Raw genomic sequence first — 25,144 nt, 5'->3', positions numbered from 1 at the left:
GTATTTTTCTCCTGGAGTTGTTCTTTGCACATTTAACTCTTTGTTAGTGGAGGAGCTGAGATTTCTTGCTGGAGTGTATTCTGAGATTAGGTCTTGAAGATATACAGGGGATTGACCATGCAATGTTTTCCATGTGTGGAGTAAGATTTTGAATTCTATTCTTTTGTATACCGGTAACCGGTGAAGATTTTTTTTTAAATTGAAGTTAATGTATAAGGGTGAAATGAGATGTTCCACTGATGACTTTTTAGCACGCTGCAGCTTGACGATGTGAATGCTATAATTTTTACTATGACCATTATATTCATTCATATCAAGATCAGAAACAGTTTTCATTGTATTCTCTATGAAACGATTTGCACTGCTTTATAAAATCACTTACGGTTGTTGATACCAGGGATCCATGTTGACTCCATAATAATAGTTAAGACCAGCCAATGATCCTAGTGAGACTAGAAGAAGAGAAGCAATAAGAGCCAATCCTGCTTTACCATTCCTGTAAATTAACAATAAGAAGTTAATGAATTGGTAACAAAAATATATTGATAAGATCTTAAATTATTATGTTGCCAAGCTATCTGCCTTGAAATATGTCCATTTGATGTTGTTAATTCATATACATAGCCAAACACTATCAGACGATCAATAATTTTGACGCCAATATCATATTTAAATTTCACTTACTTGTATAGGATGATGAGAATAAGAGGACTGATGATGTAGAATTGCATATCATTTGCCAGGTACCATGCATGACCAAAACACTGCAAAATACAATCAAATTTATGTACATACATTCAGAACGGAACGGTAGTAGCTTAGTTTCTGCATCTACTTCTACCGTATTAATGACATACGACATTACTTTGCTGATTATTTGCGAATGATGATGATCATCTAACAATTATAAAGAACTATGAAGAAGAAAGTAATAATAATAATAATTCAATACTTATATAGCGCCTAAAAAAAAATTATCTAAGCGCTTTACATCACAAAACCTAACTTCTTAACTTAATAAACTAAACTCACTTATCAACGTAACTACCTTACATATCTAAAATACTAACTTAACTACGGGCATATTAACTGTAAAACATCATACTATTTACGGAAGAGATATATCTTAAGTGCTACTTTAAAGGAACTTAGAGAAGAATAGGATCTTAAGCTAAGAGGAAGAGAGTTCCAGAGTGTAGGAGCCACAACTGAAAAGGCTCAGTCGCCATGGGTGTGGGAGGTTGCATTGGGAACAACTAAAAGGTTCTTGTTGGATGACCGAAGTGATCGGGAGGGTTGGTAGGTGTTGATCATGCTCGCGATGTATGAGGGGGACTTTCCTTGGATGCTCTTGAATGTTATGACGAGGATTTTGAAGATGATACGCTTCTCTACTGGTAGCCAGTGCAGTTGCTTGAGTGATTTGGATATATCCTGTATTCGAGGGACTTTATTGACAATTCTAGCAGCAGTGTTCTGTATTCTTTGTAGCTGAGAGATGAGATTTTGCGGAAGTCCAAAAAGGAGACTGTTATTGTTGTCAAGCCTGCTGGTAATGAAGGCATGGACCAAGGCCTGCGTCGCTTGGGTCGCAAGGTATTGTCTGATCTGTCCTATTCTTCGAATGGCAATCATGGCAGAGCGACAGACTGCTGCAACATGTTCTTTCATCATAAGATGGCGATCCATTATGCATCCAAGGTTTCTTGCGTGGGAGGATGACTCAACTACCTGGTTTCCAATAGCAACAGACACTGATTCAGGTGAGGGCCGAAAACGTGATGAGAAGTGAACTATGTCTGTTTTAGATTCATTCATCGCGAGCATGTTTTTTTTAGACCAAGCTTTGATATCTGCAAGACATTCACTGATACTGGATAGCGACTGAGCCCTGTCAATTGGTTGAAAAGTCAAATATATCTGGGTGTCATCGGCGTACATCATCGCGTCCAATCCATGTGCTTTTACAATATCATATATCGGAGCACTGTAGAGTGTGAACGTAAGTGGGCCAATCACATAATGGAAATCTCTCACAAAATCACAATCACAATCACAAAATAAGAATCTGTGTCTCAGATTGGAAGATGCATTGAATCAATTTATGACCAAGAAATGCGAGGTTGCCACTGTCACTAGGAAAACAACTGGCATCAGCCACTAAAACTCATTGAATGCTGCTAGGCTCTGTGACATCTACCAAGTACCTAGACATTTATTGTCACGCATAACCAGAATGAAATCAACGAAAAGGGATTTTGCCAGAGATTAAGAAAATACAGTGAACTTGAATTGATCCTGCATAAGAGTAACTCTCTTGGCCTTCCTGGCCAAAGACCTGTTGGACAGGTCGAAATGGACTCGCCGCCAGATTTTCCCTTTATCGCCATTACAGGTTTATTGTAAAGAAAATTATCCAAAAAAGGTGATGGCCCTTTCGAGAGCACTCTTTATATAAAGACAATTCCTCTCCTGCCACGCCTATACGAAATCCAAAATGATACTTTGACCCAAGTACAGTCATCACTTCTGTAACAAGATAATCAAAGACAGTTTGTTTTATTAATAATAAAGAGTTAGCCATTAAGGAAATTAAATATTGCTAGGTATGTTGAATGACAATGAACTCCTGCTGATACTTACAGTATTGCTAAGGTCATTTGGCCATGGGTATAGATTGTTGATATAGAGCATGTAAGCCCACCAGGTTTCGCCGCATCTAGTTCGAACTTGGTCATGGAAGCCATCAGTCAAGACACCCTGCGCAAAGTGTGGTTTCAGTAAGGCCCAGATTCCGATGTTGGCCATTAGGGCAGGAGTGAGGCGCCACCAACGATGGAAGTAAAACATGAACCAGCTGAAAACACTACCTAGTCGTTTACTCTCGATCTGCTTCAGGGTGATGTACGTTACAAGGAAACCACTAGAGTAAAAAAAAACACAATGGAAGCGTTTCGTTTCATAAGAGCGATAGTTGACATTGATTGAACTAGTTTTTAGGTTCGCAACTAACCATTAATCGAACATTAATCGAATCTATAACCATATACCTTGTACCTTGTGTCCCTCATTTCCGGACACATCAACTGGGAACTATGACTGGAAAACAATGCACTTTTGCAATGTAATATTTGGAGCATATTTACATGTTCGATTCTGAACGTTTCTGTTCTGAATGGTGTAAAGTTGAAGTTACATTCGTTCCTATTATACTAGTTGTCTACACATCCTACTCTGTGTCGCAAGCATTGGGCAGAAATGTCCACACTTTACCTTCTTTTTGGTATGAAAGTCGACTTGAAAATATCATAGAGGTTCAGACCTGAATCACATCTGCTTATCGAACAACCTAATTAACTTATTACATGACTACATTTCTTTTTCTGCAGCTAGGTCATGGTGATCTTTTTCCCACACGTTCAGCTCTCATTCAGATTCATAAGATGAAATGTAGATTCCTTGTAATTTTTTGTCATTAAAATTTGAATGAAAATATTGTATTATTGCAGTCAATACAACATGGACACAAACTTTAATAATCCTTGTCCTTTCGTTGTCGCCATCAGATTTGGAAGTATGGTAATGATGATTCTTTTATAATGAAATTAAAAAGTGGGTTCTGAACCCTGTTCATCATTGATCACATGACTGGCAATCACCTGAGCACGAAGAATGTGTCCACGGAATAGGTTGCGTTGACAACGGCCAACCACCCGAAGGTTTGAATCTTGGTGAACACTTCGTTGCCATTGTCTATAAAACAGCAAAAATACAACCATTAGCATACTCAACCAATAAAAAGACATGAATGTGTGTTCAAAACAAAACTAACATAAACAATTAGCACTGTTAGTATCGGTTGATTATGACACAATACTTCATGAATTTCAATGATTAAGAAGGACGTTTTGCCTATCAACTTATTTGACAATTGATTCGAAAGTGGAGCAATTCATGTCAGAAATTTGTTTGGAACAGACATGTGACATCTATTCACCCAGGCAACCAGTTTCTGAAAGAGAGAGAGGGGGGGGGAGAACACAATCTAACACATTTACGTTTATCAATACTGTAAGAACGATTAAAGTTCTTTGTCTAGCTTGTATGATACTTATGGTCAATCATTATAGACATGATTGACTGTTGGGGAAAGTCCCAATTAAGGTGCACGCATGGGGGAGGGGACAAGGGACATCTTAAAGGAGAATGAAACTCTTGGAGCAAGTTAGTTTTTGTGAAAGCAGAAAAATCTAAGAATAAGATCAACAAAAGTTTGAGTAAAATAGGACTAGCAATAGAAGAGTTATGAGCATTTGAATGTCGAGATCACTAATGCTATGGAGAGCCTCCCATTGGCAATGCGACCAAGATCTATGATGTCACAGATGAACAACTCTCCCCTTTTGGACACTGAAAATATACCCCAAAACATCTCTTTTTGCTCATTCTAATCATATGACAAACGATTCATCAATGATATAATGTTGTGAAACCTCTGTACTTGTCCCCTCATAAAGAGAACACCTCACCTTGTGATAGACTCTATAAAAGTGAGAATATAAGTGAAATAAGTACTAAAGTAATGAGGGAGTTGTACGTGTGTGACATCACAGATCTTGGTCGCATTGCCAATGGGAGGATCTACATGGCATTAGTGATCTCAATATTCAAATGCTCATAACTTTCTTATTATTCATTCAATCTTCCTCAAACTTTCAACAATATGTTTCTTTGATTTTTCTCTTTGATATGGATTCAGCTGGTTTCAAGGGTTTCATTCTCCTTTAAAGTCTTCAATGAGCAGCTGTGTAATATAATGGCTAAAATTGGTAGTCATGTCACTGACCAAGGGGTGGCGTTGTCCTCTGCCCCCCCCCCCACGGGCTCTGTCCCCTGCACGCCGCCACGAGGAACCTTCATGCACCCATAATGGTCCATGTAAGTGGAATTACTTTCCTATCCCGTGACCTGCTCGATATCATACCACTGCATGCGAAATACGTTTTTAATCTTTTCTTTTCTTATTTCAAATAATGATTGTGGTAATTTCATGAGATGAGTATGTAAATAAAAACCTTACTGCCTGTCACATACCGAAGTGAGAAAACTGGAACTGGAACGAGTGGCCAAGGATGACCCAAAACATACTGATGACTCTTAAACCATTGAGAGCGGCCAAGTTACCCTTCGTTTTCTTAGCACTTAAGATCTTTGGGCAATTGGAAACAACTGAGAAGGACATCATTACTCCGTCCAGGATGGCTGTGACGAAATAGTGAAACGATTACTTTCATTTATATAATTTCTACAAGTGACGTGCAGTCTAGTTTTAATGAAATAAAATGTATTATTAGGTAAATTAATCGGTCATTTTAAAATCTATTGAGTGAGACGACTCGAAGTAAACTTCGTTCAAAATTCATTGGAGTGTATATACTAAAATGTCTTACCCCACTTCAAGTCAATCTTCGTCTTCTTCTCCTCCTCCTTCAAAGTCATTCCTTCCTCTTTGATCTCCAAGGGCACTTTCTTCTCATCTTTAAAATTGTCCTCTCCTTTCTCAAATCCTCCATTGCATTTGGCGCCATTTTCTTTGACCTCTGAACCCATTTCTAGATCCGGGTCATCAACAGATGACGTGGCTGTCTTGGACTCGACACTGGCAAGGTCATTATCGCTGTGTTGTATTTTCGTTTGTCGCAATACCTTGGCCAAAACCATCTTGTGAAGGTAGATATCATAAAATGTACCTCCTACTACCATAGCCACAAAGAACGACATCAGAGCCCTAAAAGGTAACAACAGTTTTATGAATGGTCTATGTTCAAAAGATGTAAACTTAATTTTGGCGATTACAAAGCACAAATATTTTTTGAACAGATTCTAACATCCTAATCTAAGTAATCTAACATATTAAACATAATCAACTCATGGAAACCGAACATGGACTGATCCTGAAATAGGTAAATGTGTGCAGCTGAAAGTAGTATTCTTGTGAGCATCATTAAATACCTTTGAAAAAAAAAACTTACAAGAATGCGATATCGGCAGTCCTCCATTCCTCTGGTTCATTACATTCATAGTAGACAGGTGACTCTACATTAAGGGCCTTCCAAACTGAAAATAAAGACAATGTAATACATCTCAATAACTGACCTACTGAGAACAAAGTAACAAGAATAATCTCTTTAAATTACAATATATAGAATGTTTGTCTTATGCGAATAATGCGATAGTCGTCATTATCTTGTTCTCATGCCAAATTGCTTTATGCTAAACTTGCTTCACATAATTATCTGGAATTTAAACGAAAACCCGGAATTTTTTTCCTGACTATCCCTTTTTCCCTTTTACTTTTCAATTATAAAATAAACGATAAAATCTAGTTATAACTCCCAAGTAACATCGTTTTTTAAAGAACTCTCTTAAAAGACTACATTGTGGCGCCATCGCCGTAAATGATGGAGCCGTTCGTATGCTCTAAACAAGATATAAGCATATTTCAACTACCGGTATGTAGGCCTATATACCCATATAATTCAGGTTTGAACCGTTATGATATTCTCAAATCGACTTTCTTTCAAAAAATAAGGATAAGGTTTGGACATTTCTGTCCAATGATTGAGACAAAGAGTAGGATGTGTAGACAACTACTTAACAGTATGAACACAAGTCTTGAACTTTATTTCCTTTCAGAATAGAATATTGAAAGTCGCACCTGCACTAAAGGCATTAATATAGAGGCCCAAATTTGTCATTTTGAGAAGAAACGAGTTTTATTTAACTCCGTTGTCATACTCACTTGCGTCTGATACTGCTTGAATCTCCTTGGTTGTACATGTATTGGGTGAACATGTACCCCATACCGCAAACTAAAAACATAAATGAAATAAAAAAAGTTTTTAACATAATATATATACTGATCGATATAATCATTTTCAGTGAACACCTTTGTTACTATACGGCACTTGCCTCACATTTCCAGTCTTAATATGCACGGTGTAGCTAATAAACTCAAATGTTGTCTCAGGAATAAAACGCTTTTTTCAATCATGATGATATCCGCTCTCATTCAAACAACCGACCAACCAACCAACCAACCAACCAACCAACCAACCAACCAACCAACCAACCAACCAACTGACATTGCTATATATCACTATATCAAAACGATTTTTTTTCATGGGCACTAACTGAAATTACTTTGCATTTTGATGTCGTTGTCTCGCCAATTCTACCCTTCCTCCAACTCTCTCGTGTTATTTTTTTAATATTATTTGTTCCACGACACAATACCAGGTTGAAAGTATTCAGAGTGATTCGGAAACATGAATATAACATACACAGCCTATTCACAATTACTTCGGTGATCTCGAGAGGGTGGGAAGAGGTGCATGCAACTAGTTCTAACCGTTTCTTGTTTTAGGGTGTTGACAGTATTCATGGAGAAATGTGAGATTGGATGTGGGAATTAACAACCATTCTTACCCCGAATCCAAAAGTGGCACAGTACTGGGCGTCGAAGGAAGGTACTCCCGATGTCTTGTTTGCTGTGTTGGATGTGCATAGCCAATAATTGCCGTACTCTTTGAAGTTCCATGTAAATTCACCCGTCTCTAGTACGGACATGACGTCACCGTGTGCCCCACGCACTATGATAAAGGAAGCAAAATGAAGGTAGATTCTCAACATTCTGTAAACTTGTAAAATATTAACAGGTTAAGATTGGCACAAAATGGACGTTTTATAAAAAAAACATAAAAAATATCGGAATACTTACAATCCGAACTAGCGTTTTGTGGCAGAAACCTACCAAAAACACAGATCCGAATGCATAAAAGAGAGCAATTGCTTGCATGCTTAAAGCACCTACACGAAAACAAAGTGGGGAAAAAATGCTCAAAGACATGCAACGTACTTGCATATTATTTTTTTCACGCTAGATTCATACAAGCCTGAGCCCTTGCTTAAAATAGCCTGTTACGATTAAAAAAAAACCAGAAGATCGACAAAACTTTTGCAACAGTAAATAAGCTGAGAACAAGTTGATTATTTGATGGAACATAAGACGTTACGAGATTTCTAAGGAACAAAAACGAGTTTATTGTCCATCTTTTCCTACGTGATTATAAAAGGCTTCAAAAAGGCTGTTTGACTCTGGTGGAGAACAGATGACGGCTTGTGCCTTCGATATGTTAGCACCACCGTGTCTCAAGCCACGCATAAGGCATGGGCAGATGCAAATGCTTATCGAAAATGAAACATTTGCTTGTGTCACGATTATCTCTGATTTTAGCTAGCATTTAGGTTTGATTAGAATAGCCGTTACTGCAATCTTTATAAGTAGCTGCTGTTTTTTAAGCATTCAGTCCAATATAAGAAGACATAGAAAACTGTTTTTTTATATGTCCACAAGAAAACTGGATGTTAAAGTATGGCGTGATATTACATAGATTCCAACAATATTCAGACCAGCGAGATGGGCAACAATCGATAGATTCAGCATCGCTATTTGTCATGTTTCCGATCATGATGATGGCGCCAAATAACACCATTTGAATTCGGCGTATAAGACGATGCTTTACCGAAATCATTATATATATATATATGGAGGGGACTGGGCTATATAGGGTTAGGATTAGTGTCCAACGTGCTACCTAAAATTAATCTTTATTCGATAAGCTTCCATGATCAGCGGGTTGTCTTAATATGTGATTAATTTGAACAACATTTGGAGGGAAATTTAAGTTGGAAAGATAGTTAAGCGTACAGTTTACTTCTGTGGCTTTTTCATAACGGGTGGGGAACATTACTTTATCACTTTCTCTGTCAAGTCTATAAAGTTTAATTTACTTACTTCTCCTGGCGTATAATTCACCCTTGTCTAGATCAGAAAAGTACTGCATGGTATCTTGGAAGCAGATCTCGGATAGGAGTGTATCATCATCAAGACCATACCACAGTTTGCCTTCTATTTCAACCTGCTTGGCACCTTCTACAGCCTCGCTCAGATGGGTCTTCACAAACTATAATAATTGTGAAGAAAATTAGAATGTTCTTATTTATCATAATTTATCCTCAATCAGCGATTTAACTATTCTTCCACAAAAAGCAAGATCAGCAGTTTTTTTTTCTTTCTAATCTTTGCCTTGTCTGCGACAATGTCGTCATCTTCGACATCTGCATGAATGTAACCATGGTATCCATTGTGAATTCTTCGTATGCCACTTCTTTATAACATTTTTGTTCAGATCCTTTTAGATTTTTTTGTCTAATGTCCATTCTTCTTTTAAAATCAAGAAATACATTTTAATCATAACATATTTTGATAACAAAATATACATTATAAGGATTCTTTGATCCATGATCTAGATAATTTCACATAAAAGCTCTATATTGATTTTGTATTTACCATCTCTTGTACATTTATTGACCATAATCATTAATTAGGCTACACATGCCAGTGAGAATCATTACTCCAGAACTCACGACGATCAAACAGGTATATACATGAAATTGTTTTATGAGCAAGGCGCAATCGATATGTGTAACTCCGCAATGACCACCGCGGTTCTGTGCTGTGTCAAATAGAAGGTATGATATTCAGATATGAATTTTTATCCAAGTTGCCTTTAATAGCTATTATGGTGGATCCACCCACCTCTATCATTTTGGGGGCCTCTCTCTCGTGCTCGTTCTCTCCGTCACACACACACACACGTTCACCCTCTCGCCCACCCACCTTCACGTACACGGTGAAACTGGAATACATCACGACATAACCGAGGACGTTTGTGTGTGTGTGCAGGAACGCGCCGAGGAGCATCATATATATATATTTTTACTTCCGATAACCGAGGACATGAAAGATTCAAAGAACATAATATCATTAGCATGTTTAGGACCATTCCCAATAGGCCCACGGCACAGGGTGTTCTTGGTGTGCTGTATTTGAGTCCTCGGCCCAAATGTGAATTTCGCGTATTTGCCCCTGTTTGCACCATAGGTAAGTGAGCATCTTCTCCTCAGAATACCATTAAACAAACCTGCGCAAGTCTATGATCATCGTTCAAAATCGACTCCATATTCTCTACATCTACGCCTCGTTCCGTAAGTAATACTTTGAGATCCTCCTTGGAAGATACATCTGCTCTAGCTCTCGCATCTAAACACAAATGAGTGAGAGAGAGCAAGGGGAGGAACAAGACAGTAATGGCTGTACTTTTTTGTTTTAGAATCAGCATTAATATACAGTGACAATGCACAGTTATTATTTTTCATTTTGTTATCAACTTAATTCAGATACTATTTAATTTGTTGATTTTATTTAAAAGACAATGGGGATATGATTATGAACTATTAGGGGCATCAAAGTTTCAAACATAATTTCTTGGTTAGTCTAGTCATCGAAATAGATAAAACCTACCGATGGTATGTTATTTGTTTAACACCATGGTAGTCATTCTGGGTCCCGTTCCATAAAGACATGTTATTATAACAAATGAACAGTTTCTATAACAAATTTACTATGAGCCAATCAGATTTAAGGATTTCAGTAGCTATTCACTGTTTATGCAAATTTGGTATCATAACGAGTTTTATTAAAAAGGAACCCCTGAAGTGGGTTTCGTTGTGAGTGTGGCACAGATCTCAGGAGTAGGCTACAACCAAAATTAAAGTGTGTAGCACTCTTCACTATCTTTGGGAAACGTCGTTGGGTTCTATAATAATGAAATGTGATTAGTGAATACAATAATCAGTATAATAGGCAATACAATGAGCAAAGTGGTAAGCAAAGAATTAGCCTTGATGAATGTGATGAGAGAAAGTAACAATTCCAAGGGTATATATGTAGCTATGAATGTATGATCTATACGAAGCAAAACTGACCAATGGCGTCGACATATCGCAAAGAAATTCAGTTTATCCTATCACCTCCATCAACAGAAATGATCTGCTTACTGTACTCGTCTAGTAATTCATTCACAATCATCATTTAATATATCATCGTTATTTGAGCTTGGTAAAGAAGGTGTAAATAAAATGTTTAACTTTCCTCATTATGCAGACTAGGCCTACAGAGTACAGACGACAGTTGTAAGGTGACTTTGTAACAATATATCCTAACCACAAGTAGATGCTTTTTCATGTTTGTGACTATGCGCTTGTGATTGTGACTCCAATTTTATGTGAATTTCAACCAACTTACCTTCTTTGTATCTTCTTACTATACTTCCAAACTCTGGATTCATTTGACACATGGCACACTGAAGACATGATGTAGCCACTAAGGCAACCACTAACAGGAGCTTTTTGAGACCTGTTATCAGCGCCATTTTGACACAAACGTATGAACACGCAACGAAACCCGCGAATGACTATGAATAGGATGGGGGCACTTAATATGTTACTAGTAGGCCTCTACTTACTGGTCTTTCGATCAGGCTTGTTTATTTATTATGTAATGCGATGGATTCAGTAAATTTTATCTGACATGAAGGTGGATAATGTGATTCACATCTCGTCATGCTCAAATTTAGAGCACTGGACAGATTTTGTTAACTATTAATCAAATCAAATTTCGCAATTGTGTGCGAGTCTAACAAAACTTACAATGACCATTTTTTTCACGAGTTTTGATTTGTTTCGATTTTTGCCGCTAAGTACTGAATCAAGGATAAGGAAAGGTAACCATACCGTTGTTACTCTTACCCGGAAGATTGTGTAATCATTTCGATCACTATAGATAAAACGTTATAAATTGACAAAATAAATCCATACTTCATGGTGTGTTCTGCCCAACGTTTTCAATTATGCAATTCATCTCGCTTTGATAATCTGAAAACCTAGCCACCGATCGATCTCATGAAATCCATTTTGTTGTATCAATACATATGTACAGCAAGGTGCCCTAGTAATTTTAAGTTTGACAATCGAATGGAAGAAAATAATTAACAATGAATCACACCTCTAAGTTTTACTACAGGGTATCACTAGGGCGCCAGCATTCATTAGTCAGTGACCAGAACAAGTTTGTTCGTGGTTACCCCTCACTCGGCATATTATTCGCCTCAATTCAATACCATGGACAGTATGGCGTCTCAAAAGCAGCGATTGTCTCTCACGACGTCTTAAATTAATGTGTTAAACCAGTTAAAAAATTTGTATCTGAAGGATTGCATGGTTCGAATCCTCTGTCACGTCTTTCTGATTGTAAGAACAGGTTGGTCCTCAGACAGTAACAATCATATCTCATTGATATGTCTTGAATCCTCCACACTCCCAGACGCACCCTAACACAAGCACACACACCCTCCCTCACACTAGTGAGTACTAGTAATACTTTGACTTAATAGTTCAAATTAAAAAAATGATACTATTCCCCAACGGAGCCATGACGCTTCGATGCAAAATTCAATAAACCTAATTGAGCTATCTGTTTCTTCTGTGCTAATATTCATTGTTACGTCATGATGGCACTCCCGGTTCTACTACGAGTAAACAGATAAGTTGTTTTGATCTGATTGTGTAATGATTACATTTTTTACGGTTTCAATTTCTACAGTGAATATATATTTGAATTGAGATTCAATATGTTTAATAGTCTAAAGTTTGCCGTTTCTTCTCACTATCCCCTTTCTCCAATTTTACCCAACGCATTTGATATTGTTGATTTCATATCTATGCCTACTGATATCAATCAGTGGTCAAGTGATTAGTTATTGGACAATTCAACCTGTATTTGAAAGAAAGAGGAAGAAAAGCAAAGATGAGACAACGTCAGAGTTCGGGTGGCAGGATTTTAATATTCTTTTTCCTCTTTATGATGATTAGATGATCTTTTTATGATACTTAATTTTCTTTATACCGAAATAGAAAAATTAAAATTGATATAAGTAAAGTCTTTCTTTGGTCTTTACTGATCTTTTGGGATTAAATATTGCCTTTGGCGACACCTCGATCATTATTAAACGTAAATCATATAAAACATACAATTACCGACCAACAACCATAATAAGAGAAAACCTTAGGATTCCATGAAAGGAAAGGTTGAGGACATAACCCTTTTGATTTATAAGCTTATCTGCCTCATTGGAACAGCTAGGGAATATGGCAAATTCTAATGAGGGATAAATTAGCATCACTGGGACGGGATAGGGACAATTTGCCACCGCTGCGTCCCTTTTCCACCTCAACGGAGACCATCATGTGATCACTACATGCAAAATATAAGCGATTAACTAAATTAAACAAGTAATGACATCAAACTAAAGTAAATATACCCACCCTTTAGTTGTCATTCTAACTTCACATCTAACAGATAACATATTTGTTCGTGGCAGATTATTTCCATTAATATTTTACTGACCTCTAATTACGTCATATAACACATGTACTACAATAATAGAACAACCTATATTGGAAGCCTGTATGAGGAGAGCTATTATTTTCTTGTGCTCATCGGGTACTCATCATACTTTAAGATGGCGCCTAAACAGTGGTTACTTAAGGTTGCCTTGGTGATTTTATGTTTAAATCTATTTCTACAGGATGTGACGTCCCAACTCAACCCTCAGTTTGAAAGTTTGATGAGAAAACAGAAAAGGAGTAAGTCCGTAGTAATTTTCATGTTTTTGTGTTTTATATATGTTCTCACAACTTTGGTACTTACTTGAAAGATGTTACATAACTTCAAAAGTGTATACTGTATCAAAAGTCAGAACAAAGGTAAAAATCCAAATATAGAATATTCGCTTTATCGCAGGTTCCAAAATTTATCTTTCAACTTTTGCATGTGGAAATACGGAATCATTACGTGATCGCTAAATACATAATGCTTACTCACATTACTCAAATAAGTTATAAAAAATACGATAGTAAAGTTTGGTTCGATAATGATGTATCAACTCATGATTTGATGATTTGATAGACCTGCATTGTTAACGACTTACAAAGTATAGAAGATTTAAGGCCTTCGTGTAACATAATTTTTCGCAATAAAAGAACAGGAATTATTCATGTCATTAATTACAACTTCAGCATTTATTTTGTCATTATTTAATATGTCCTTTCTCAGAATCCGTAGCTGCACATTCATTTGTGGATCATAGCAAGGAATTCTTCTCCCATAAAGGCATTGATTTGGATTATGTTCAATCTCTCACCAAAGACAACCAAAGGTTTTCACAGGTTGGTGTGTGAATGATAATATTTTATGTACAAACATTACACTCTCAAAACTCTACCATGTATATAGTGCGGTGTGTGTGGGTGTGCGTGCCTGGGTATGTATGATTGAGTTTTTACAGACATAGCCACTAGTGTTCTGGTGGTTTAAGGCGCCTTGCTAAAGCCGATACACACATGAATGTTCAGGTTCGATGCCTGGTACAGCGCTTTATGTCATAGAGCAAGGAGTAGTATCTACATGGTTGACAGTCCCTAAATCAAATGAATGAAAGTGCTATTGCTCTATATCAATACACTAACGTGCTTAAAAAATATCAGTTCAAATCGTATAAAGTATATAGGTTGTTGGGTCTAATCTGGGCTTCTATTATGTTAAGATGGTGATACTGTTCCCAGTCTAGACTTAATGAAAGAGAAATTAAAGGCATCTTGTAATCGAGATTGAAGGAGAGAATAAGTTCAAACTATAAAACACATATGGTATATTCGTATATTTCTCACCTCAGTTTGTGCGGACCCACCTTTCCATAGCCACTGAAGATGCGAAGCAGATTAAAATAGAAGGTAAACTCTGGTATGGTCTTGATGATGATAGGCTCCTATCTGAGATCTGCTTTCAGGATACCATGCAGTACTTCTCTGATCTTGGAAACGGAGTTCTTTACGCATCACGAAGTAAGTATGGAGGTGGAGACACTTCTTTTATTCCTACATCATGCTCGCACAATACTTATTAAAATCATAATCAGTGACTCGAGGAATGTTGTACGCTTTGGGTATGTATCAGGGGCCGCGGAAGCGGGGGGGGGGGGGCTTCAGCCCCCCCCCCCACTTTTTTCCAAAACTGTGTACAAAAACGTAAAAATGACCATAGGATTGTAATTTTTTTGCATGATCAGCCCCCCCCCCCACTTTTGGCTCAGCCCCCCCCCCCCACTTTGAAAACCGTTCCGCGGCCCCTGTGTATCATTTAATCCAACTTACACATTTATTCGTCTTTTTTTATGTAAATATGAAGTAGTACAACTGTTTAAGTTTCTTATTGTAAAAGTTTCAGCTTGAATATTGAGACATGTGACAAAGTATGGGAACAGTTCCATCTAACACACGCAAGGGAAATAAAAATAAAGCTCGTAAAAGTAAGATTTCTCATGGCCAATGTCATATAAAAGTGAGGTTAACAATAAGTAGAAAAAAGTAATAAAGATACAAATACATAAATAACTATAAAGAAGGGTTGATAGTACATAAGATGACAATTCACTAACTGATAAATCTATTTGTAAAAAAAGACAGAAGTTTTCACATTTCATTACGATCATTGGTGTTAATCATTGCAGTGTGGGCGTCTCGTGGTAGCATCATACCATCAGATATTCAAAAGGCTTTATATACACTGAACGTTAAGGACTACGGCGATCTCTGGTTATGCACATCTAACACAGCAAACAAGACATCAGGTGTACCTTCATTTGACGCACAGTACTGTGGTGCTTATATACTTCTACCATTCGGAGTAAGTAGAAATACTCGGAGTTATCTTCTACCACCATGACAAAGTGCCAATAATTATGTTCGAACATAAAGGGAAGGGGAGGGATGCGACCCCCACCCGCCCCTCCCACTTGTTTGCTCTGAAAATTCCACATTGGAGGACGTATCTTCGTCCTCTTGGAAGTATTCATTGCCATCCATGAATAAGCAGATCCCAAATTTTTTTAGTCAAAGAGGAAGGGGAATGGGGAAATCATGAAGGACGCACACATTTTATTAACATATTTATATTAGTTAATATAACTACAACAAATCAAAACAATATCATTTCTTATTGGAAGTTGTTTTAGAATGTAAGTGGCGGTAAAATCTATGTGAACAGCATAAAATACTATTACAAGAATACATTGAGAAATGGCGTAAAAACGCTCAAACCTATCGTTAATATTTAAACATTCAAAATCCCAGTAGCATTCTACAACAATTAAAGAGGTAAACCAAAGGTTGTATAAAGTATATTGCGTTACGTTGTCGTTATATTCATTGCCATCTCTATATTTTACCTTGAAGGCATTAATCTGGGGTACATGTTCCCCTAATACTTGCACCACGAAAGAGATCCAAGCAGTATCGGACACCAGTAAGTACACCATCTCCATACTTTGTTTTACCAATGTTTTCAAGTGGTGTGATAATTGGCGCCTCTTTGAGCAGGTGTATAATACATTGTGTAATATACTGCGACGAAGAAGAATCACAAGGGCCCAGTTACACAAAGGCTTAACAAGTTTACAATTGTTTGAATATCTATTTCAACAATATCAAATATAGAAATCCATCTGTGCCAAAATACGGCCAATAGCCATACACGTTTGGATAATGTCATTACATAGGGTCCAGGCCCCTAGGTCTGTGTCACGACAAAAATACAATTTAACGCAACTGGAATATCAGCCAGTCAAAAACCTCATGGACATTACTTAGAACTTGAGCTTTACTTGTTTTTTTTAAGAAATAAGAATTGATAATTTTCCAATAAATAAAACGTAGCTTCCAACATCCCACAGAGACCACTAGCAGCATGACCAGATCCACTCCAAATGGAAAATAGAACAAATTTGTTTTTCTGTTATTACCTTGCAGTATGGACTGCCCTTGGAGTAGATGAACCGTTCGTTGGTTATGAATGTAACGAACCAGAAGAATGGAGGACAGCCGATATTGCATTCCTGTAAGTTTGATTTGAAGAACTTTGACAATCATAAGCTATAAGAGGGGTAGAGAATATTCATCAGATTGGCCCGCGTCATTACATTGATACCTTTATTTTTATATTTTTTTTACAGAGAAATTGCGTGAAACAAATATTGTTCATCATCATCATCTTCATCATCATCATCATCAAATGCATACTTAATATCCATCTTACGTTATATCCCATCTCCTTAATGCCAAACAATTACTTGCTTGAGGAATTAACATACCAATTACCTTGAATATGATAATGAATTGCCAAAGCACGTCGGTGATTTATCAAGAAAGGCCTATGCAATTATTTGTTAATTGAATATACGTTGATATTTTCCTTAAGCTAGAAGGCTCATCTTTAGTATTATCTTTCAGTGCTTTGATGTTTTTCTTTGTGGCAATGGTGCTGGTGGGCACCTTCTACGAAATCTACCTTCACAAGATGGTCCTAAACAAGGTCTTGAAGCAAACAACAACCAAACAGAAAACAGGTGGTCTTACATCTGATAAGCACAAAATAGAGGAAACATCCTTTGATGACCCGGATATAGTCGAAGTTGGTACCGAGGTTAAGGTCAAGGAGAATGGCGCTCACCTAAACGGTGGATTCGAAAAGGGAGAAGGGATTCTACAGAATGGTAAAGAGCATCACATACAGATGACAGAGGATACTATCGAGAAAGAACACAAGGCGAAGATCGATCTCAAATGGGGTAAATATTGGTGTGGCAGTTTTATATTGTCCCCCACATTTTGGTAATATTTATCATATAAACATATAGGAGTTAGTTTAATCATATTGTAAATACAAGAATGTTGTGATAGCATATTCATCTTCTCCGATCTGATATGGTATCTTCGATGACGGGACCTATGGGTACATTGAAAACCCATTCTTGCGTGCTGGAATGCCATCACCCCTGTCCATACATTCAATGTATTGCAATGCACAAACCAGAAAGATGTAACATGCCATGTCACAGAGCATACTTAACTTTGAACGTCTTAAACAATGTGGATGGGGTGCAGTGGGGTTTCCACATGCACGTGGTGACATGGACATATGAAGAGCGTTCCCAGAGCAACCCACCGACATATAAATCATAAACTTACTCTACCTAACTCCCTGTCCACGTGTGAAGGAGTCGATGGCATCCCTGGGGCCACCTTTCCTGGCATTGGCCTTGACCATGGGTCCAGTGACGTGAACCATGTCTATATTGGAAGTCGTTTCCTGAAATCTCGTGACTCCGCACACCTGGTCATAAGTCCATCCAAGCTCGCTTCATAGCTTTACCAAGATTTATGTACGGAGAAGCAGTTGACGAATTGTGTATTTGATATGATAAATCAGTTAGAAACACATTAGGCCCAAAAAGAGTAATTGTGTTGGAACCTAATTGTGTTGGTACATCGAAAGCATTTACTGGATCGTGTTTCGTTCACAGCAATCCTTGACGGTGTCCTCATGTCCTTCTCACTCGTCACCAACTGCACCAAGCTATTGAGTGCTAAGAAATCCAAAGGAAACTTAGCTGCTCTCAATGGTCTGAGGGTCATCAGTATGTTCTGGGTCATTCTTGGACATGCCTTCTCGTTCTACCTTGGTCGACTTGGTGAGTGTTGATATGTAGATCTATGATTTAAAACATCCAATGTACTGCTATATCTAACAACCTAAACCAAGTTCATAGAAAGTGCATAAGCCTCAAGTCCACTGAACTTTTAGATACTGAATATTCGGGGGGGGGGGGCGAATGCTAAAGTGATGAAAGTTTTCATGGGTATTTCATGCCCTTCTTTAATCGTTTTTATTTGATTTTCTTTTAATTAGATAATTTTAGTGAGTTGTTTGAGGAAATGCAATCTTTCGGGTACCTGGCTATTGTCAACTCAACGTATTCAGTTGATACATTCTTCGTTCTCAGGTAAGCGTTTTCCTATTTGTCCTCTAAAAAGGAAATTGATTGCAGAACGCGCAGGTATAACGATAGTAAATGAAATGGCAGTAGAAAAAAAAACTATAGTAATATATGTTGTAGCAGTAATAACAGTACTCAGTAATCAGAAACTGTTGAAGTAGCTGTTATACGAAGGAGAAAATTTAATGTATTTGATAAATTATTAGCAAAGGGCTTATATCTTACAAGGCTATACTGAAAAAAAAAATGAGAGAGTGTTTATAACATAACTGAATTTTTATGTAGGTCGAGTCTTTGAATCATACAATTAATGTATTTTTGCAAGGATAGAAACACATTCGCAGCTATTCATCCAGGAATAAACATTATCATGAATTCTAAATAGCACTCGTACAGAATGATCATATGTATGAAAATTGTTGGTAACGCTCGAATCACCCTTTTCATTTTCACAGTGGATTCCTCACAGCGTATCTTACCCTGAAACAGCTGGACAGCAAAAGACTTGGCAGTGCATTCAGTTGGTTTGTCTTCTACTTCCACCGTTGGTGGCGTCTTACACCAGTTTACATGGCCACCATAGGCATCTGGGCCTTGCTGAAGCCGCACTTTGCCCAGGGTGTACTGACCGATTATGGGCACGAGATGACACGGGATATCTGCGGAAGAACCTGGTGGGCTCATATGCTGTATATCAATAATCTTTATCCCTGGCCTAATGATCTTGAGCAAACCGTAAGTTAAATCCAACTTGTCTTTCCCGTTACAAGACGGTTCTTTGATACTTCTATGTAGTGATATCAAATGCTAGTGATGTACATTTCGATTACCATAATTATGTACAATTTGCCATTCTAATGTTAATATCATCATATTTCCCCGGTTGGTACTGAATTCACGAACATCGAACAAGAAGTCAAGCTGGGCACCATTTCATAAAGCTTTTCAGAATTGACAATTTGTCACTCTCCGACAGTTACCATAGTGGCAGAAAGAAATCATGTAGTCTCAGGAAATACAAAATAAGAATCTGACATCTTTACATACGACCAATATTGATAAAAATACGAAAATCCCATCTTTTCTATTTCGTAATTACTTGTCTCTTTTCTTCCTTCTTTATCTAATTTCTGTTCAGTGTATGGGTCATGCATGGTACCTGGCAAATGATATGCAGTTCTACATCATCAGTCCTCTTATTCTCATCATACTCTACAAGTAAGCACTATTAGGAACATTTGTCGGAAGAAGATATATTTGAATAATAGTGGTACGGTCAAATGTATAATCATTATAAACATTAGTTTAATTCATTGCACGGTTCATTAAGGGAATTTCGTTTAATTATAAACGGCTCAAGATTTCCAATTATTTAAAAATATTGTAACGTTTCAATCTTTCATTTTCACCACTTTCGAATATGTCGAAGCACTGTAAGAGGAAATAACGTCATAATTATTTTTCTTTCCGTGTTTCCTAAGTCACATTTTCTGTGAAGAGTAAAGGAGTATAAACCGATTTCAAGGTTCTAAACAAGTACTCAGCAATGAAGATCATCGCTGATTTCAAAATAATTGTTAATTCTGTACAATTCCTAGGTGGTACCTTTAAATGATTTATAGAGCAACATAATCATTAAATTATTAAGTCACTATTCACGACTTACGTTCATTTTTTAAAGGAACTGTAAAGCAGGAATGGCCCTTATTGGTTCCATTATGCTAATTTCGCTGGGATCGTTGGCTGGTCTTAACTATTATTATGGAATTAACATGGATCCCTGGTATCAACAACCGTAAGTATAGTTATGCAGAGTGAGAATTGTATGCGTTCTTTTGGTAATTTCAATTAATGACAAAGTTCAAATCGTATTTATCATTGCCTTGCACTCTTTGTATGTAAGATTCATTTTTGCCGTCGTATAATGATGTATATGCTTGGTTTTCTCTTTGGTCAATGACAAAATAATCAAATAATCTTTAATCCTTTATTGACCGCGTCTTTTAGACTCGTCATTGATTGTGATTTCATAAGAACGAACTTATTAGATAACTTTTAATGGAATTGAAATCAATATTTAAACTGTAAATTACCCCTTTTCTGTTATTTTTGCAACTTATTTAATAATCACAACATTCACGTTACCTTCTATCTATTTCTTATCAGACCATACAACGATCGTTTGGCAGACTACCCCGAACAGGACGTTACATATGCCAAACCTTATACAAGAATTCCACCTTACCTCGTTGGCATGGTGATGGGATACATCATTTTCAAACTCAAAGGAAAGCAACTTAAACTTAGAAAGGTATGAAATACAATTTCAGTATACTTATTTCTTCTATATCTTCATATTTTTCCTCCAAAGGAGACAGCAATGTCTACAATCGTTCAGTCTGTGAACGGTTTTTGTACTCTCGAATGCATGGAAAACACACGACTGATGTGTGATGGTAAATAGTCTAGTCTATATTCATGATAATCTCTTGTGTATAATATTATTTGCTATGAGCTTTGTAACATTGATGATTTTTTTCTTCAGATCTACGTCTTGACTGGCTGGTTGGTTGCTCTTGGCACTCTCTTTGCTGTGGTGTACGGTGCTTACGGTTGCCTAAATCGTTACATAGAGCAATGGGAGTCAATGATCTATTTGACTGTCGGTCGCTTAGCTTGGGGTATCGGCATTGCTTGGATCATCTTCGCTTGTCTTAATGGATACGGAGGTATATAGGCGTTTAAAAAAAAGGTTGAGTGGTCTAATGGAACATAACCGAAATGGAACAGAATCAAAGAGCTACATAAAGGAAAAAGTAGTGTGTATTGCATAAATCATTGAGTAAGAAGGGTATTACCAAATAGATTCACCCTTGTTGTGAATTAAAATATACCTCAATATTACCATGCTTACAGATTCCAGCGATAGTAAAGGCTCTGATCACTCCTCAGACTATTACAACTTTATGGTCCCGGATCAGTCTTAAGTGATTGAATCTATCTTCGTTCATAGACGAGAGTCAGAATCTGAATATAAGTAATATCCCCTGTGATAACACTATCATATTTGAATTGTTTTAAATAATGGGAATGTTGACAAGTTGATTAATAATTTCATTATTTTCAGGTCCTATTGGAGTGCTTCTTGATTGGTCATTCTGGATCCCAATGGCTCGTCTAACATACTGTGCCTATCTAATCCATCCTACCTTACAGTACAGTGCTATGACTTACAACAAGACTCTCTTCCATATGGACTACTTGTCACTCGTAAGTTATAAACCAAGTTTTCAGAGTAATGGGGTTTCGTAAGACGATGTAATGATGCATTACGTTAGGAAATCGAGCATAAAACTCAAGGAAAGATAAATAATTCAAAAGAATGTGGTGTACTTCCTTAAAAATCTTATCTTCTTATATACATATTTTAGCACAAAAAAATTAAAACCTTTTCAAAACCTTTCATTTTATTTTTTTTATCATCTGGGGCCCGTAACCCAAAACTTAACAGTCATCGAAGAACATTTTTCTACGACTGATTGCATTGACTGCAATGTACAATAATTTATTGTGAAAATAAAGCGGGCAATGCCTTTGCTAAGCATTGTGTTTGGGGATACGGATCATTGATTTGTACTTATAATTTTATGTATGTTTTTTAATAAATTAAACTTGAACTTGAACACTATTTCCGCCTTGTATCATATTTATGCTTTTTAAATTGTAGTGAATATTAAAGTTCACTTACGTTAATGTAGATATTCATTATAATTACATTTCGTAGAGTGCCACTAGCGCCATCACCGGGCGGATAGCATCGCCATCTTGGTAGTATTCTCAAGTGGTGTTCTATCCGTTCCACAGGTTCAAGACGGAAGCATATATGTTTAACAATGACATACATTGTTTGAATTTTCGAAACTGTCTCATTGTATCTGGATGAGATATTTACCGCTAACTCAAACGGGGAAAAATCATTCAAAATATTCGCGTGAGCAGAGGGAATGTTCGCTTATATTCGACTAACGTCCAGGCGGGGGTGGGGGGGGGGGGGTGTTTCATGTACTTATTGTACGTTTTTTTTTATCTGACAGTTACCATAGGAGCCGTGCTTCTCAGCCAATCAAAATCAAGGAAAGTTGTCAGATCTGACAACTTGTCAGACGAAAAATGTTGATGAAAATGATCCCCTGTATTACTACAAACCCTATCAGCTCCATCCATGTCTAATCGATTTCCTTGGATTTGATTGACTGAGAACTGCCAACGCAGGTGTATGTCGGATAATGACAACATTCCGGTGCTGATAACTTTCATGAAGTAGATCCCAGGCATATAACAGATGGGAAATGTTGGTCAAAATCTATGGCATATTACTGGGCCTATAGTGACCATGACAGTGATAATGCCGTTATGGCCGTGGTAGTAGCGAGTTTTCGCATTTACGACGGGGACGGATTCTACAACATAGAAAACCTATGTCAAAAGCCCGTCAAATCACAATCATGGCAATGAACAGCTGAGAGGGCTTTGTCGAAAATTGGGGAGCCGGGACAGCTGATCGTCGTAGAATTCTGTGCTGACGAAAACTTGCAAATATGCCCTTCGTTCAGAGTCACGGCGACACTGCTGTTTTGATTAACCGATTTTCGACAAAGACTGCTTTGCCATCAAGGGCTTTTGACATAAGATTCTCTTCGTTCCAGAAAGCGTCTGCGTAGGTTGTGAAAACTCTCTGTTTCAAAAACGAAACCGTGCTTAGGGAAATGAAACAATTATAAGCCAAGCCATTTCGCGGTATTATTTCATTTTCATGTGCTATATTTTATTAAATAATGTTTTTTTTTCAGAGCTTCTTCTTTGGTGGTTGTCTTGTATTCTCCTACACGGCAGCCTTGATCATGTCTTTAGTCTTGGAAAGCCCACCAATGGGACTGGAGAAAATCATGTTTGGAAAGTTCAAGACAAAATAGGAAACATCAAACTAGCAGCACTCCTAGACGACCAAGATAGCTCCTTCACATGAGATTGTTCATTTTTTTACTCGTATACCTGGGACATTCTACAAAATTAATGAAAAACTTTACTAGAAAAAGTAAAAGATTTTCAAGCAATCAGGAGCTAGGAGCCTCCATGGAATTCGCCTTTGAACATGTTGAACTTGTTACGTTTGATATTAAAGTTTTCTGGTATATATGTATCTGATCCCAGCATTATTTCAGTGCCATGTTTCAGTCCGACATCAATCGTAAGGATTAGAAATTAACATTATGTTGAGTCTTGTTTTTGTGCTCAAAAGGGCTCGACTTAGACTTTGGCCAAAGTCCACCTTAAAAGATTGCTATCGTATAGGTTCTTACAATATTAGAACAATGTTACTTATAGCACTTTGTGTAATTGAAAACGCCAATTTTTCATATTTTCTAAATCAGAATAGAGATCTTTCTAAAACATTACTTAGCCTTTCTAATAATATATCATTGATTTGAATTATTATTAATCGGGAACAAAATATATTAAGTGGTCTGATAAACTTCGCTTGGGTCTTAAAAGATAAATACAGGTCGTTGAACAAAAATTAATGATGAACAAGCACTTCAACACTAATTTACAACATTATTGTACATTTTTTATTAAGATTTAACAATAAAAACATTTTTGTATGGTCAGTATGTGTTTTCTTTTTAAAAATTTATATTCATAATTTTTGTAAATATTAGTAGTTTAACCGAGGATAATGGACAATGAAATTATATCATAAACATACAAATGGTTTCTCTTTAGTAAGTTAGACGTTTATTGCCAAAATTAAGTGTCAGTTATTCTGTTACTGCTGTTATATTTGACATTAATGTACGATTTTGTATGTACATCTCTTACCACACTTGCAGAAGTATTAACGTAGAAAAAAAACTGGACGAACTTTTCTTTTCTATAACAAAAGAATGGGTTTACCCTAAAATAGAAATGACGTAATTTTGTATTAAAAATAATCAGCAAAATAACATGGTGGAAAATCCCTACACTTATTGACTACCTTCTGTGCTGAAATTAAATTAATCAAATTATGAGCCCACAATGAAGGCTCAATTATTACATTTCAAAATTTACAAGAGAAATTTTCGGAGTTGGTTTTATGTTCATTTTTACAAGAAATTGTCAAAGGCTGTTTAAGTTTGTCTTAAATTGCATCATATTGCTAGAAACAGATCGAAGATTTGTCTTTTGTTTTGTCAATTTTCTCGGTATAAGCAAGATCAATCAATTAAAACGCGTATTCTAGTTATTTA

General features: G+C 36.8%; 2 protein-coding genes across 7 annotated transcripts in view; one reads left to right on the top strand and one right to left on the bottom strand.

The window, feature by feature from the left end:
• The window catches only part of LOC129256742 (nose resistant to fluoxetine protein 6-like), a 17,972-nt gene extending 5,547 nt beyond the window's left edge, over positions 1-12,425 (bottom strand). Inside the window, exons 1-13 of one of the 3 annotated variants that reach the window (XM_064094921.1) lie at positions 12,344-12,425; positions 11,210-11,320; positions 10,047-10,165; positions 8,858-9,026; positions 7,489-7,652; positions 6,803-6,872; positions 6,033-6,117; positions 5,451-5,788; positions 5,095-5,262; positions 3,660-3,753; positions 2,644-2,923; positions 685-764; positions 383-496 (exon numbers count right to left, since the gene is read on the bottom strand). In XM_064094921.1, coding sequence (XP_063950991.1) covers positions 383-496; positions 685-764; positions 2,644-2,923; positions 3,660-3,753; positions 5,095-5,262; positions 5,451-5,788; positions 6,033-6,117; positions 6,803-6,872; positions 7,489-7,652; positions 8,858-9,026; positions 10,047-10,165; positions 11,210-11,261 — 1,733 coding nt within the window. In that variant the 5' untranslated portion in view covers positions 11,262-11,320; positions 12,344-12,425. Of the gene's footprint in view, positions 1-382; positions 497-684; positions 765-2,643; positions 2,924-3,659; positions 3,754-5,094; positions 5,263-5,450; positions 5,789-6,032; positions 6,118-6,802; positions 6,873-7,488; positions 7,653-8,857; positions 9,027-10,046; positions 10,166-11,209; positions 11,321-11,968 lie in introns of all 3 variants that reach the window. The other 2 variants (XM_064094917.1, XM_064094911.1) reach the window with 2 other exon arrangements.
• On the top strand, positions 9,774-25,144 carry LOC129254670 (nose resistant to fluoxetine protein 6-like). Of its 4 annotated transcripts, none has more exons than XM_064094889.1 (17): positions 9,774-10,006; positions 13,551-13,608; positions 14,078-14,190; positions 14,697-14,865; positions 15,531-15,706; positions 16,255-16,324; positions 16,828-16,915; positions 17,308-17,645; positions 18,381-18,548; positions 18,767-18,860; positions 19,310-19,589; positions 19,993-20,072; positions 20,536-20,649; positions 21,021-21,165; positions 21,400-21,583; positions 21,982-22,124; positions 23,705-25,144. In XM_064094889.1, exons 2-17 carry the CDS (start codon positions 13,590-13,592, stop codon positions 23,825-23,827), a joined length of 2,304 nt encoding a protein of 767 aa, XP_063950959.1. In that variant the 5' UTR covers positions 9,774-10,006; positions 13,551-13,589; the 3' UTR covers positions 23,828-25,144. The 4 variants fall into 4 exon arrangements, with proteins under 4 accessions (XP_063950959.1, XP_063950965.1, XP_063950972.1 ...); XM_064094895.1 differs by lacking the exon at positions 9,774-10,006 and adding an exon at positions 11,572-11,687; XM_064094902.1 differs by lacking the exon at positions 9,774-10,006 and adding an exon at positions 12,600-12,791.

The sequence above is a fragment of the Lytechinus pictus genome, chromosome 1, assembly GCF_037042905.1.
Source record: "Lytechinus pictus isolate F3 Inbred chromosome 1, Lp3.0, whole genome shotgun sequence".
Taxonomy (NCBI): Eukaryota; Metazoa; Echinodermata; class Echinoidea; order Temnopleuroida; family Toxopneustidae; genus Lytechinus; species Lytechinus pictus.
This window is presented reverse-complemented; position numbering and strand designations above follow the sequence as displayed.